General features: G+C 36.1%; 1 protein-coding gene across 4 annotated transcripts; it reads left to right on the top strand.

Moving 5' to 3' along the window:
• The first annotated feature begins 127 nt into the window (after nucleotides 1-127).
• On the top strand, nucleotides 128-14056 carry LOC101894015 (SNF-related serine/threonine-protein kinase). Of its 4 annotated transcripts, none has more exons than XM_011298076.3 (9): nucleotides 128-458; nucleotides 828-1274; nucleotides 5061-5279; nucleotides 5345-5520; nucleotides 7431-7785; nucleotides 7847-7981; nucleotides 8070-8220; nucleotides 8377-9171; nucleotides 11803-14056. In XM_011298076.3, the coding sequence occupies exons 2-9, from the start codon at nucleotides 1036-1038 to the stop codon at nucleotides 12586-12588; spliced, it is 2856 nt and encodes a 951-aa protein (XP_011296378.1). In that variant the 5' UTR covers nucleotides 128-458; nucleotides 828-1035; the 3' UTR covers nucleotides 12589-14056. The 4 variants fall into 4 exon arrangements, with proteins under 4 accessions (XP_011296378.1, XP_019895639.1, XP_005177102.1 ...); XM_020040080.2 differs by having other exon boundaries at nucleotides 128-1274; nucleotides 8377-8452; nucleotides 8561-9171; XM_005177045.4 differs by having other exon boundaries at nucleotides 128-1274; nucleotides 8377-8482; nucleotides 8561-9171.
• The last annotated feature ends 2767 nt before the right edge of the window (nucleotides 14057-16823 follow it).

Genomic DNA, 16823 nt, shown 5'->3' with positions numbered 1-16823 from the left:
AAGGAATTGTGTAAAACTTTACGCTGCCACCATTTGCAGGAGATACGCATCTCGGTTATACGCTCATGTCGCTAACTTTGTTTAGGTAATGGGGCATGAATGCCTTTGATACGACAGTCACGCCGAGTATTAGATAGATGCCTAATACGAAAAATATTCACTATTTTAATGGATAAAACACAGAAGAAAATTTTAATTTCCAATTGTGCATTGTAAACAATAAGTGTTGGTGTTAGATGTTGTCGTTCGGTGTTGTTGGAGCGCAACTAATTTTGTCAATTTTCACGCTCCATACTATGGATACATAGAAGTTATTTGTGTCAGTGAAGAAATTTGTGAAAAAAAGTTTATCTAATTTCCCCGTGAAGAAATTTTCATCAAGCCTCAGTGAAAATGTTAATTACATAGAAGAAATTGCCGAAAGATTCCAGCAGAGCAAGGCAACGGATGAAGAAAAAGTAGTATTGAGTTGAAAGAAAGCTAATTTGCAATAGAAAAGTGATTTTTTTCTTCGTTTTGCAAAATCTTGAGTGACAATTGTGCGTGTGCTTTTTTTTTTTTGAGTATGCGGACGGGTGTGTGTGTACGTTTGTGATCTTCGCCACGCCAAAGAGAAGACAAATGGACAGACAGACAGGCAGATAATCGGTCAGTCAGTCGGTCAGTTTGTCAAACAACAACAACATCCGGGGGAGAAGAAAATTATATCCAAAGAAAACGTTAGCAGGCACCCAAACCTTGCGCAACAAACAAACACACATACATTCTCATACATTCGCAATAATAATAACAATAACAATAATTTAAGGAAATTGAAATTCCTTTAGACGCGGCGAGCAAAAAAAAAAACAGAATCTATAAATCTGTGACAAATAAGAACACAGCACAGGAAAAAAAATTAAACCGCACAAACGCAGTCACCAGTAGCAGTCGCAGCAGCAGCATCACCCTACTCATCATCGTACATACCTACATATTTACCATACATATATTAACACAATCGATTTGTGTTAATTGCTCTCTACATCTTGTGATATGCAACATCAGCATCCCAGAACATTGGAGGCTTCGGCTGCTGCCCATACATCTGGCGGTGCTTCGTACGATGGTAAAATTGCTGGTCTCTATGATTTGGAGGAGACATTGGGTTCGGGACATTTTGCTGTAGTGAAATTGGCACGACATGTCTTCACCGGGGCCAAAGTGGCCGTCAAGGTGGTGGACAAAACCAAACTGGACGAAGTCTCTAAGGCTCATTTGTTTCAGGAAGTAAGGTAAGGGGTTTCGGGAAGACAAGTATAAAAATCAATTCCATTTAATTTTTTTTTTTTTTATTTTTAAAAATTTTCTTTTGAGATAACTAGATTGTTTAAAGTGACCGAACGACCAACTTAATGATAAGATATGCATAATTAATGATGGATGATTGCATGGGTATTTAGTGCAAACATTCACGGCCAAGTTAGCGTCAATTGCCACTTGTGTAGCCATTTCAACTCCATTTCCATTCATCAATGATGTAAAAATTGAAAGTAATTTCCAATCGCCAATTAACTAACCAAAAAAAAAAAAGAAAAACTTAAAAATTGCGTTCACAACGAAACATGAGTAAAATTGGGGTCAATGTTCGCTTTTGACAACTACCCCACCACTAAAATGTGTGGTGTTTTTTTTCTGTTGCCCAAAATACGCTCGCGGCCCACCAACCGACCAACAACTTATATAAACCGAAAGTGGCGAAAGAGTGACATTTTCAATTTTGTTGTTATTTTCATTGATACGAGAAAAACAAAAAATGTTTCATTGTTATTGTTTTAGTTTAAATGTTACTTGATAATATAAATTGAATTACGAAGGGCAAGGTCAGGAACAAATATTACGACATATTGAGGTTTTTTTTTTTTTTTTTCAAAAATATCAGCTGCAATTACTTTTGACGACATCACTGACGACTGGTAAATTAAGAGATCAATGGTCAATATGCATTAATTAGCAAAGAGCCAGGAATTTCAATGTTTATTCATAAACGTGTAGTAAGATCTTTTATGGGTGTTCTATGGGCAGAAGACATCCTAAAGGGTCCTCTTATATAAATGGAAGACCTTCTATTGGTTATGTTAGTGGTTTTAAGTAGTTATTTTGACATGATTTTCTGCTTAAATAGCTCTGGTTTGAACTCCAAAATAACAAGTTAGAAAATATCAGTCGGTTTTGCCGACAGATGTCTATCTTCAGCCAATGTTCGATTATTTACATATCAGGGTGAGATAAAGAAAACTGCAACAAAGTCAAACGCCATAATTTTTATATTTTTTTAGATATTATTGAATTCATCAAATTTTAGAATAAGTTTAGATTTTTCGAATTGGTCACCTTTGGCACGAATTATGGCCTTCAAGCGGTGAACGAAACCGTCACACGAATGTTGCTTTGCGGTAATTTGGCGAAGCGCTTGCTTGAGGTGATCGACACTTTAGTATTTTTTAGTGCCAACCTTGCTTTCCAAAATATTGCAGAAACAATAGTCCAACGGATTGGTATCCGGAGATTTTGGTGGCCATTGTGGGCTGGAAATGAAGCGAGGAACCTCATTTTGTAACCATTCTTGGGTGGCCCGTGCTGAGTCCTGTTAGAATGTCCAAGGTCTGCGGCCAAAATGTTTGCGTGCCCAAGGCTTTAATACACCCTCCAGAATATTTTCGCGATAATATTTTGCATTTTTTCCGAACCATTTCTGCTGATGTTGCTTTTTTCTTCCGTCCACTCCCTTGGCGACGGGCTACGGTAACGAGCGATAGTACGAGACACAAACGATTTATTCACATTTAAATGCTGGATTGTTCTAACTATAGCCATTTGTGGTTTTCCAGCCAAATATAAAGACATCAAACTATCACGCTTGAATTCCATCACGAATAACTTTTTTCTGGAAAGTTCTCACCAAATGCTTTGGAATAATTTTTACAGCTGTCGGACGAGTTGCTTAGAAATGACAGCAGTCTGAAGTTGATTGCAGTTTTTGCATCTCACCCTGTACAAGTATTGGAAATTGTGACCTTTTGTGGGTGAGGTACAAGAAGGGGCTGACAGATATATCTGGCATTTGCAAAAATATTTGGATGTGTTATAATTTGAAGAGATTTGGATGCTTATTACAATTTTTTAGTGCGTTTTGATTTTCAAAAATATTCAACCCGTGGGGGAGGAACAAGAAGAAATAGTCCGATCTCTACCTTCTTTAGAACAGATGTAGTGTTGATAAAAATATTGAGATGTGTCAAGTCTGAATGGAATCGGTTGTTAATTGCCCGTTTTATAAGATTCATGAATAACTAAATTTTTTTTTAAATTTTAAAATTGGATTAACGAGATTCCTACTGTTCCTATCTACTATCTAGCGAAACCACAGCCAAGGGAACGGGCTTGGAATAATTAGCGGGGAAAGAAAACCCTGTTGAGCTTGACCTGGGGGAGGTAATGATTTAGTGGACCGATATATTCTATTCTCACAGCAGATCTTTTGTTAGAAAAAATAATGCCAAGTGTGAAATTTGAAGAAAACCGGACGTTTATTTCTGACCTTATAAGTATCATGGATATTTAAAACTTTGACCCTATGTGGGGGAGGTACCAGAAGAGGTGTGCCGATATATCCCATCTTCGTAGCACATCTTGTGTTAGTAGAAATAATGGGATGTGTAAAATATGAAGAGAATCGGATGCTTATTTCGATTTTATGATGTTTTGGTTATTCGAAACTTTGAAACATGTGAGGGAGGTACCAGAAGGAATGGTCCGATCTCTGCCATCTTTATAACAGATCTTGTGTTATTGGAAATATTGAGATGTACGAGGTTTGAATGGAATCGGATGTTAATTTCGCGTTTTATGAAGTTCATGGATATTAAAAATTTTGACCCTTTTTGGGGGGGGGGGGGTTGTACCAGAACGAGTGGACCTATTTATCCCATCTCTATACCAGATCTTTGGTAACTAAAAATATTGTGATATGTGTAATTTGAAGAGAACCGGGTGCTGACTCCGGATTTTATGACCGCTTTGGTTATTCAAAATTTTAACCCTTTGTGGGGGGTTACCAGAAGGAATTTTTCGATCTCTACCATCTTTATAGCAGATCTTGTGTTGATGGAAGCATTAAGATGTGCCAAATCTGTAAGGAATGTGATGCTAATTTCGCGTTTTATGAGTCGTAAATAGATATTGTAGAGGTGCAGCGTATTGTGCGGGCCTAAAAACGAATTGAGACGAATGCTGTCGTTCTTCAGCTGCAATGGATATGGGGTGGACTCCGAGGACGACATCCATCCTGTAATTGCTGATGGTATCTGTGACTGCATCAGTATGAATACCACTCAGACCTTCCTGTAGGCTTCTTGGTCGAGAGGCTCTCTCTTATAGTGTTGGACCTCCCTCTCTAGACCAGTGGCTAATAGCTGTGGTATGCATGGACGACTTAAAAATGCCATCGAATTTGATACTTAAGACCTTGAGTTAATTATGAGTCAGAATTAAAGCACAATTGACCAGCAGATTCAAGATAGCCTTATCTTCGGTGTCCTTGGGGTGAAAAGTGAGAGCGTCGATTTCGCGACAGATATTTTTATAATGGTTATACTGCATGGTGATACAATGAAAATACTGCTCTTCGGATCATTGATTTCCCCATTTTCTTCAATTAAGTGACTTTGGTAGGGGTAACGTAATAAGTATTACAAATTCTGTAAATTTGGACCCTCAAAGGCCGCTATTTGTTTGGCTAAAAATCCACTGCATATAGACCTTTTAGAAGTTGTGTAAAATACATCTCTGATATATTTTCTGCCTGGAAAGCTTCTGTCGAAAAAGATCCCCAGAAATATACATTTTCTAAGTCTTCTACGCAGAGACAATATTTCTCAGTTCTTTTTTACAAAAAAGCCTTTAAATTAAAAGCTTCTTGAGATCCTTTGACAAATGTAATACCAAACTCTTTACAACTACCATTCCTTCCCAAGCAAAATTAAATAACAAAATATATATTTTTTCCATTTCCCTTTCAGATGTATGAAACTCGTACAGCATCCCAATGTCGTGCGTCTGTACGAAGTTATTGATACCCAAACTAAATTATATTTAGTTTTGGAATTGGGCGATGGCGGTGATCTCTACGATTATATCATGAAACACGATGGTGGTTTGAGTGAAAATTTGGCCAGGAAATATTTTCGTCAAATATTGCGGGCAATTACATACTGTCATCAGTTGCATGTGGTACATAGGTATGTTGATAGTCAGTTTTATTTTGGCTTTTAAACACGAAATATAATCATTTACTTTTTTACAGAGATCTAAAGCCAGAAAATGTGGTGTTCTTTGAAAAGCTCGGCGTGGTTAAACTTACCGATTTTGGTTTTAGCAATAAATTCTCTCCTGGCCAGAAGTTGGAAACGTTTTGTGGTAGCTTGGCTTATTCAGCGCCCGAAATTTTATTGGGAGACTCATACGATGCACCAGCTGTGGGTAAGTTGTACAGACGATTAGTCCAGATGCCTTTCTTTTCCCCTGTTATCATTATACCCTCAGTCATATGGCTAGAGAGGGTATATATCATTTGATGCGGCCAAAACGTGTATTTTTGAAATAACGGTGTTAGACCCTAGGTCTCTTTGGACCAAATCCGTTTCAGGACATTTGGAGTTGATTTAGCGTTGCCCGTCCATCTGTCTGTCTGGCTGGTGCGCACGATAACTCTCGAAGGGAGTATCCGATTTGATCCAAACTTGGTACAACGTAATATTATTGTCAAACTTAGATCGAGTTCGGAGATGGCCAATATCAGTCCACTCTTTCTGGTACCTCCCCCACAAAATGTCAAAATTTTCAAAGAAAATCATTTACGCACAGAAAGAGAAAGGATAATGCGATTTTGCTCCAACTTCGCATATCCTAATATTTGCATCAGTGCACGGTCAGGTGTGAAAATCGACAATATCGATCCACTTTATCAAGTACCTCCCCCACCAAATGGCCAAGATTTGGAATAATTATAACTCTTGTAAAATGGGATGCACGAGTTCGATTGTCCTCAAATTACACGCATCACAATATTTTTATTAATCCAAGGTCTGGTGTAAATATGGAGTATATCTGTCCACTCCTTCTGGTACCTTCCACACAAAGGGTCAAAAATATTGAATATTCATGAAGCTCATAAAACGTGAAATTAACATCCGATTACATTCAGATATGGCACATCTTAATATTTCCATCAGCTCAAGATCTGTTATAAAAATTATAGAGATCGGAAAATTTCTCCTGGTACTTCCCCCACAAAGGTTCGAAGTTTTGAATAACCAAAACGTTCATAAAATCCGAAATAAGCATTCGGTTCTCTTCAAATTACACACATCACAATATTTTTATTAATCCAAGGTCTGGTGTGAAGATGGAATATATCTGTCTACTCCTTCTGGTAACTCCCCCGAAAAGGGTAACAATTTTTAGTAGCCATAAAGCTCACAAAACCCTAAATTAACATCCGATTACACTCAGACTTAGCACATCTCAATATTTCCATCACCACAAGATCTGTTATAAAGATGGTAGAGATCGGAATTCCTTCTGGTACTTCCCCCACAAAGGGTCGAAATTTTGAATAACCAAAACGATCATAAAATCTGAAATAAACATCTGGATGTCTTCAAATTACACACATCACAATATTTTTATTACCCCAGGGTCTGGTGTGAAAATGGAATATATACGTCGACTCCTTCTAATACCTCCCCCACAAAGGGTAAAATTATTGACTATTCATAAATCTCATAAAACGCGAAATAAGCATCCGATTCCATTCAGACTTGGTACATCTCAATTTTTCCATCAACGCAAGATCTGTTATAAAGATGGTAGAGATCGGACCATATCTTTTGGTACCTGCCCCACAAAGGGTTAAAGTTTTGAATAACCAAAACGATCATAAAATCCGAAATAATCATCCGGTTCTCTTCATATTTCACACATCCCATAATTTATACTAACGCAAGATGTGCTGCTAAGATGGGATATATTGGTCCACTCCTTTTGGTATCTCCCCGACAAAGGGTCAAAATTTTGAATATTCATGAATTTCATAAAACCCGAAATTAACATCCGATTCTATTCAGACTTGACACATCTCAATATTTTCATCATCACAAAATCCGTTATAAAGATGGTAGAGATCGGACCATTCCTTCCGGTACCTCCCCCACATAGAGTTTAAGATTTTTAAAAACAAAACGCAAAATAAGCTTCCAACTCTCTTCAAATTTCGCACCTACAAACAATTTGAATAATCATAACTCAAAGCTGGGGTTATACATCTGTCGGCTAAACCGACTGATACTATTTTACCTGTTTTTAAATTATTAACGCATTCCCTATTCCAGACATTTGGTCGCTTGGCGTCATCCTCTATATGTTGGTGTGTGGCCAACCACCCTTTGAGAAGGCCAATGATTCGGAAACCCTTACCATGATTATGGACTGTAAATACAGTGTACCACCACAGGTGTCACCATCATGTCGCAAATTAATTGCCTCCATGCTGGTGCGGGATCCCAAGAAACGGGCAACGCTTGAACAAATATCCGCCGACGAATGGGTGAATGAAATGAGCAGTGCAAATGATGCCATGGATTCGCTGCCGCTGATAAGTCGGGAACAGTTGAGCGAAGAAGATCATGCTTTCATAATACAAAAAATGATCAATGGCAATATAGCACCCAAAGAGGAAATTCTTCAGTAAGTAGCTCCCACAACGGTTAAACCTAAATCTTAATTACGAATTTTCAATTCTTTACAGAGCATTGGATAAAAACAAATATAATCACATAACAGCAACCTATTTCCTATTGGCCGAAATGCGTTTGCGTAAACGACGCGAGGAACAACACCTCAAGCATAATCCCCATTTGGCCTCAACGCTGCAGGGGAAAAAGTAAGTAGAGCCCAGTGCCAACCATTGCCTTTTAAAGCCTTTTTAAATTTCAATTTCATTACTTCCATTTTGTTTCATGCTCTCAAAGAAACATTGTTGGTGGACGTGCCCAAGTGCCGGATAAAAAAACAGCTGGCGTTGGTGTTGGGGGCATTGGTGGTGGTGGTGGCAAACAACCAATGATGGTGCCAATTAATATTGTTTGTGCACCGGAACCAATGCAAAATGATTTAAAAACGGTGTGTTCATTTTCTCTCTTCCTCTCTTTATCAATACATTGCTTTGTTTCCCTTCCTTTCAATTACTTCAGTCAGAGCCGCACTCATTGATTGGTAATTGCCTTAATGAACTGCTAACTAATCTAATTTCCCTGTCTTCCGTTTATTTTGTTAAAGGACAAACGTACAAGAAAATGTAGCATTGTACGCGAGGAGGATGAAGAGGAATCTTCACATGAACTCTCATCGGACGGTAATGAATTGAAAGTGGCCGTCACCAGACGTGAGTCAATATCTGATGGCCGTCTTAATCGTTCTGTTCAAGAGAAATGTTCTAATATTGTCTCCTCCTCTTCCACAGCCTCTAACAAAACGAGTGGTGGTGGCGGTAGAGGAGGAGGCGTGGCAGATGCCGATGACACGGATGCCGTCATGGATACACCAACAAAAATGGTTGTATCGGTCGATGCTGCGCTGGCGCAAAAACTAAAACAAATCGACAAGGATACAACCGACGACGACGTCGTCAGCTGCTTGACGGTGGTGCGTAAACCCCCACCACCATCATCGCCTGACAATTCGGAAAATAATACCGAAAAATCATCGGAAATGGAGGACACGTTACGCGGCCTAAAGGAATTGGAAATTGGCAAACTGAAACATTTGCCAGGAAATACGCATAAAAATCCTGTCCTCACACATAGACGTCACTCGAAATTGAATAAAATTCGAACGCCATCGTGCAGCAGTTCCGAGGCGTCCGACGATGATACGAAAAGTCGTAACAAAAAGAAAATCCATAAATTAGGCGGTGATACACCGACACGTTTTCGAATGCATCGGCGTGACTCACATGATGACTCGAGTGATTCGCAGGATCAAGGATTTCCAACGACGGGTGGTACACATGGTGGCCATGATTTGATAACAACAACAAATGTCAACAATAAACGCGAAAGTCAAAATCATCAGGTAAGTGAGATGGGGGGAATAGAGGAGAAGATACGGACAATAGGGAAATTATATTTTTCATGTGGGAAAGAAAAGATCTTCGTTAGAATTTGTACTTAGCGTAGTTTATTACAAATGGGAGACTTATACATCGTCTTCTTTTGTGATATACATATTTTTTGATAGAATATATTTTTCCACAGGAAATAGCTGAATTATAGAAGGCCCATCTTCTGTGTATAGAATACATTCATGTCTTATGGCTATAGAGACATAAAGCCTTTATGATCACTAGTCTTCTATACAGAAGCTTTAATGACAGATATTCCTACAAAAATATTTTCCAAAAATTATTAGAACAAGTTCAATGGTATCATTTGGTTTTTGCCGACAGATATATATCCCCCGAGCTTGAGTTATAATTATTCAAACTCTTGACCCTTTATGGGGGAGGTTCCGAAGCAGTTGGCCTATTCGTATCTGACCTTAATCTGATATAAATATTACAACGTTCGACTACTTCCTATGCTTTATATGAGATATGGGCAAATTTTTGGAAAATGTGGAAATATGCGTAAGGTAAAGGATATAGTGGACCGAAGTATTCCATTTTCATACTTCATCTAATACAGATGAAAATATTGGTATGTGCAAAATTTGAAGGAAATCGAACATTTATATTCACTTTTATGGGAAATCTTAAAAATTTCGATATCAGATTTCTGGCTAAGGAAAATATTTAGAGGGGAGGTACCAGAAGAAATGGTCCGATCTATATCATCTTTATGACAGATCTTGTGTTGATAGAAATATTGAGATGTGCCAAGTCTGAATGGAATCGGATGTTAATTTCGTGTTTTATGAGCTTCATGGATATTCAAAAATTTGACCCTTTGTGGGGAAGGTACCAGAAGGAGTGAACCCATATATTCCATATTCGCACCAGACCTTTGGTTAATAAATATATTGTGTTCTGCGTTATTTGAGAAGAACTGGATGCTTATTTCGGATTTTATGATCGTTTTTGTTATTCAAAACTTCGACCCTTTGTGGGGGAGGTACGAGAAGGAATGGTCCGATCTCTACCATCTTTATAACAGATCTTGTGTTGATGGAAATATCGAGATGTGCCAAGTCTGAATGGAATCGCATGTTAATTTCGTGTTTTATGAGCTTAATGAATATTCAAAATTTTGACCCTTTGTGGGGGAGGTACCAGAAGGAGTGGACCGATATATCCCATCTTTAGAGCAGATCTTGTGTTAGTAGAAATAATGGGATATGTGAAATATGAAGAGAACCGGATACTTATTTCGGATTTTATGAACGTCTTTGTTATTCAAAACTTTAACCCTCTGTGGGGGAGGTACCAGAAGGAATGGTCCGATCTCTACCATCTTTATAACAGATCTTGTGCTTATAGAAATAATGAGATGTACCGAGTGTGAATGGAATCGAATATAAATTTCCCGTTTTATGAGCTTCATGAATATTCAAAGTTTTGACCCTTTGTGGGGAAGGTACTAGAAGCAGTGGACCGATATATTCCATCTTTACACCAGACCTTGGATTAATAAAAATATTGTGATGTGTGTAATTTGAAGGGAACCAGATGCTTATTTCGGATTTTATGATCGTTAGGTTATTCAAAACTTTGACCCTTTTGTGGGGGAGGTACCTGAAGTAGTGGTCCGATCTCTACCATCTTTCTAACATATCTTGTGCTCATGAAAATATTGAGATGTGCCAAGTATGAATGAAATCGGATGTTAAATTCTTGTTTTATGAGCTTCATGAATATTCGACAAATTTACCCCTTGTGGTGAAGGTACCAGAAGCAGTGGACCGATATATTCCATCTTCACACCAGACCTTGGGTAAATAAAAATATTGTGATGTGTGTAATTTGAAGACAATCGGATGCTTATTTCGGATTTTATGACCGTTTTGGTTATTCAAAACTTTGACTCTTTTGTGGGGGAGGTACCTGAAGTAATGGTCGATTTCTACCATCTTTATACCAGATCTTGTGTTTATGGAAATATTGAGATGTGCCAAGTCTGAATGGAATCGGAAGTTAATTTCGCGTTTATGAGCTTCATGAATATTCAAAATTTTGACCCTTTGTGGGGGAGGTACTTGATGGAGTGCACCGATATTGTCCATTTTTGCACCGGACCTAGCACTGATGCAAATATTAGGATATGCAAAGTTGGAGCAAAATCGGGTTATGCTTCTTATTTCTGTGCAGTACTAGAAGGAGTGGACTGATATTGCCCACGTCCGAACTCGATCTAAGTTTGGCAATTATATTACAATGTACCCAGTTTGGATCAAATCGGATACTCCCTTCGAGAGATATCGTGCGCTCCGGCCAGCCAGACAGACGGACGGACATCGCTAGATCCACTCCTAATGTCCTGAAACGAATTTGATCCAAAGAGATCTATTTCTAAAACCATGATTTCGTCGAGGCACGTTTTGGCCGTATTAAATGATATATACCCTCTCTAGTCATATGGCTGAGGGTATAAAAATTAGTGCACATTTTGAGCAGAGTCCTTCCACTTTTTTTCAGAGTCCTTCCACTTGAATTTAAATTTATAAAATTGTTCTAACCAATTAAATTTTTCATTTCATTTTTGTTTTCAGCAAAACAAATCGGAATCCGATACACGTAATAAATCATCTCACGCCCATGGGCACCATCATAGTAGTACACACAAACAACAGCAGCATAAACACAATAGAACAACAACAAACAACAAGGATGGCCACAACTCACTGGCTGAGTCGTCGAAAACATCGGTCATCCCGCTTAATTCGAATAATGTCACCAATATTCGAATACGTAGACGAATACGCGAAAGTCAATCATTGGATCGCATTACGGAGGCTCAAGAATATGAAATGCGTCATCAGTACAACCATCATCATCATCGTCTGTCGTATTCGGGGGGCGAAAATGGCGAACGTTGTACAATTACCGATCAAAGAAATTCCCTGTTTAATTTGCATACCTTTCCCGAGACCAAGGAAGACGATGATGATGACGACGATGCCATGGACGATGAGGTATGCAATGCGGCTGGTGGCACAAATTTGGATGGTGAAAACAATTCCGATTTTGCCAATCAAGCTGAACAGCTAAGAAACTCCTTGAATACCCTTAAGCTGATAGGTGGTATTAGTAGTGGTGGTGGTGGTGGCGGCAGTGGCGCCGGCAATCATTCGAATAGCAGTAGCCTAAAATCATCCCATACCCATAGTTCCGCTAGTAGTAGCATTTATAAATTAAATTCCATAGAAGAAATCGATTTGATTATCAAAGAAAAGAGTCTGACAAAGACACTGCAGGCAACCAGCTCCAAATGTTTTGTGACCATTCGAAAGATACGCAAGCTAGGTAAATATTTTCCAGTTGTAAATTTCTCGTAATAACACGTTGCTGACCCACCTGGAAGAAGAACTAGAAGTAATTGATTGGCAGAACATCAAGTAGCTGCTGCAGCAAGTGTGTCTAACAACAACAAATAAATGCCAATTTAAAATGCATGTTCGTCGTTCAAAGCCCAAACAAAAAAATCCCAAACATTTAACCAGAGAAACACACATACACACACGCGCGCATTCTATTGACAAAATGTGCAAGCAACAAAACAAATCAACAAATGTTCTAGAATTATTCATACAAAAATGGGGTGGCGAAAATATTTCCGTTTTGGAATTTGTAAAACAAAAATTGAGAGAAAAAATTATTTAAATTTCAATTTCCAATTTGGGTTTCTCAGAAAGTATTAATTCGTTTGAATTGAGAACAAGTCAAGGTGTATTTATAAGGTGGCGCAAGAGGCGAATTCAAAAGTTTAATTTTTTGTTGGAAAAATTTAACCAAAAAAATATGATAATTTTCAAAATTAAATTTTATACTGGCATATTTTTGAGGTTATAAAGGCAAGACCTAGTCCTTAGCCGGTCTTAAAGAAAACCTTGTAAAAAGATTGAACCATTTTCAAAAGAATTCCTACGGATTTTCTTTCGGATTGACATAGAGAAACATCCCTTTTAATATTGTAAAAAGAATGACAAAAAATTGTATTGAAAAAATGCAAATTTCAAATGGAGTTGTTTTCGTTGGCCCATTGCAACAAAACAAAAAGAGCTGTAGTCTATAAGAATTAAAATAATTAACCATGGAACTAAGTTGAGTTATACAATTCCTTTTTTAACTTCTTATAAAAACAAAAAACCAAGAGAAACAAAAATAAATTAAAAACAAAATACAAATCAAATAATTGTGGTAACTTTGCATCCATATTGAAAATATGTTGTCTCGTGTATACCGTGTAAAACTTCAAATCCAAACAAACAAACAAACAAAAATAATATATGAAAACTTAGATATTTATCGCCTGTTTATTAGAGTTTAGTAACAAAAGAAAAGAGCAACAACAACAAACAAACCCATTAAAAAAATATATAAATTATGTAAAACAACTACAAAAAACATATATATATTTCTAATGCATTAGTTTTATTATTTTTAATTTAAACAAACCAACAAACAAAAAAAAAAAACAAATAAAGAACAATAATTTAAGTATAAAAATCTAAAAGAAACAAAAAAACAAATACACCCAAAAGCATTCATAAGAAACACACACAACTGCAATCTTCATCATTTAGAAGAATGGAAAAACAAAAAAAAATTGAAAAAAAAAAATAAAAAGAATAATAACATCACGTACCTATCTGTGTATACCGTTCAAGGGATCTATTTCTATCTCTTCCAAACCATTTCAAATCATCTACAACACTCACTACTAACACTTCATCTACTCTCTCATTCATTCATCCATCCATCCATCCCATGGAGCCGCCTGTTAATCATTTGCAAATAAAGAAACTAAAACAAAAATAACAATGCAATGCAAATAAAACAAATAAACATATTCATGAAAACAAATAATTATTTAAAAAAAAATTAATCAAACATACGCCACACAGAAATTACTTAAAACGCATTACATAATTACATAAAAAAAGCAAACAAGAAAGTAATAGTACACAATAAAAAAAAATACAAACAAAGAAATATATATATAGATTGAACTTAATATATTAAAACAATTTCGAATAATTAATTTGCAAGCCGGAAAATTAAATGGTAAGATATTCTAATAATACTTGCATGAAGCGAGTTGAAAAATCTCAATTGGGATTAACATAAAAGAATTCACAAAAAGTATTTAAGGCCGCGTCATTCACAATAGACTTTATGAAATGCATGCTTCCTCAATTGAAATTTGTCCAAGGACGAATCTTTATTTAATGAGGATAAAATACCAAATAGCAGTCAAAACGACGATGGGAACTTTGAAATGTCAAGACAATACAAATTACATTTGGGAGGGACTGAGTGCCCCCGTTCTAAAGGAATTATAATTTGTTGAATTATAGAAATCAATTATAATTCAAGTGATAGTAATGCTAGGGAATATTAGCTATTCAGGGCTGTCACAGAAACCATGTCGGTTTTGCTTATTGTCGTTTTTGTAAACCAATGTTGGTTTCATTTGGTGTCATGAAACCAAGTTGGTTTTGTCAATTTCGAATGTAAATAAAACTAATGTTCGAAACAGCTGTTGTTGCTTACATGTGTTGTTTGTTTATTTGTCATTGAAATATCAGTAAAAGTAAAGTAAATAAAAAAAGGAATAAGTCGCTATAAATAAAGTAAGATGGCATCAGCAGTGGTAGTTTTTGTGTTGTTGGACGAAGAACGCTCAGAAAAGGTGACGAGAAAAGCTCTTAGAGATTTCAGCAACCCAGTGGAGTTGCCGGAGATAGCGTAAGTAAATTTTTTTATTGTGAACTTACTCATAAAACTGCTTTGCAGATTTATGGTCCTTTAAAAATTCTTTAAAAAATCCTTAAAAAAACCACGTTTATGGTCCTTCAAAAATTCTTAAAAAAATCCTTAAAAAAATCCACGTTTATGGTCCTTTAAAAATTCTTAAAAAAATCCTTAAAAAAATCCACGTTTATGGTCCTTTAAATATCCTTTAAAAAATCCACGTTTATGGTCCTTTAAATATCCTTAAAAAAATCCTCGTTTATAGTCCTTTAAAAAATCCTTAAAAAATCCACGTTTATGGTCCTTTAAATATCCTTTAAAAAATCCTCGTTTATAGTCCTTTAAAAAATCCTTAAAAAATCCACGTTTATGGTCCTTTAAATATCCTTTAAAAAATCCTCGTTTATAGTCCTTTAAAAAATCTTTAAAAAATCCACGTTTATAGTCCTTTAAAAAATCCTTAAAAAATCCACGTTTATGGTCCTTTAAATATCCTTTAAAAAATCCTCGTTTATAGTCCTTTAAAAAATCTTTAAAAAATCCACGTTTATAGTCCTTTAAAAAATCCTTAAAAAATCCACGTTTATGGCCCTTTAAATATCCTTTAAAAAATCTTTAAAAAAGCCACGTTTATGGTCCTTTAAATATCCTTTAAAAATTCTTTAAAAAAATCCACGTTTATGGTCCTTTAAATATCCTTTAAAAATTCTTTAAAAAATCCACGTTTATTGTTCTTTACATGTCCTTTAAAAATCCAAGTTTCTAGTCCTTTAAAAATTGTTTAAAAAATCCACATTTTTAGTCCTTTGAATATCCTTTAAAAATTGTTTAAAAAATCCCAATCAAATGAAAAGTGACAGCTCTAAGCAACTTGGTTTATTTCCAATAACAAAACCAATAACATTGGCTTCTATGACAACGAGCCGACAGTTGCTCTGTAATTTAATTTTTACCACTGGCAATGCCACAAAACTTTATGTGGTAGGGAATTACAGATCGAGTTTTCATTGGGCAAGTATACTTGTGGCAAATCTCTGTCTGTTGTAAAGAGGGGGTGTAAGGGAAATTGATCGTATTGACCAAGGTAGAACTAAGGAGGTAAAGTCATGTAAACATATGTTTACAATTTTTTTTCCAAATTTACAAATTTGACAATGTCTCATTGTCAAAATCTATATTCATAAATCCATTATATACACACAAATTCAGAGATGGGAACCTGTTTTTATGTAGTGAAATGTGACAAGGTAAATTAAAGAAAATGCAATGATGGGAATGCTTACTCGAAATGACTTTACCTTCTTGATTTTACCATGCTACTTCCCATACTTTATATGAGATATGTGGAAATATGCGTGAAGTATTCCATTTTCATACTTCATCTAATACAGATAAAAATATTCATATATTTCGATAAATTCCCTATTCATCTCAGATTTTTGTAGTATGTTTTACTCTCTTGTTAAAAAACACACTTTTCCTTACAGCAGACTTTCTACGTGTGAATTGAAGGTGTAAGGGTGCAAGTACATAAAAAGCTTGAAGTAATGGCTAGGCATATTAATGTCCTTTGTGAAATGTCACAAAATATGCCTAGCCATGACTTCAAGCTTCTTATGTACTTAATGCACAGCTCTGAAGATACTATTTATCTTCTTAATATATGAATGAAATTGAGTAAGAATAAATATACAAAGTTTTTATTTTAATGCATCTATCTTTCTTTTTCTCTCTGGTACTTTGAAATGCAATTTTTCGCCGCCGTCGTTCATCTATGTCGACAAGTTCAAAGTCGATCTATATATCCCCTTTTTTT

This window comes from Musca domestica, unplaced genomic scaffold (genome assembly GCF_030504385.1).
Source record: "Musca domestica strain aabys unplaced genomic scaffold, Musca_domestica.polishedcontigs.V.1.1 8, whole genome shotgun sequence".
In the NCBI taxonomy this organism is placed as follows: Eukaryota; Metazoa; Arthropoda; class Insecta; order Diptera; family Muscidae; genus Musca; species Musca domestica.
The sequence above is the reverse complement of the archived record's forward strand: the minus strand, read 5'-3'. Positions and strand labels throughout refer to the sequence as shown.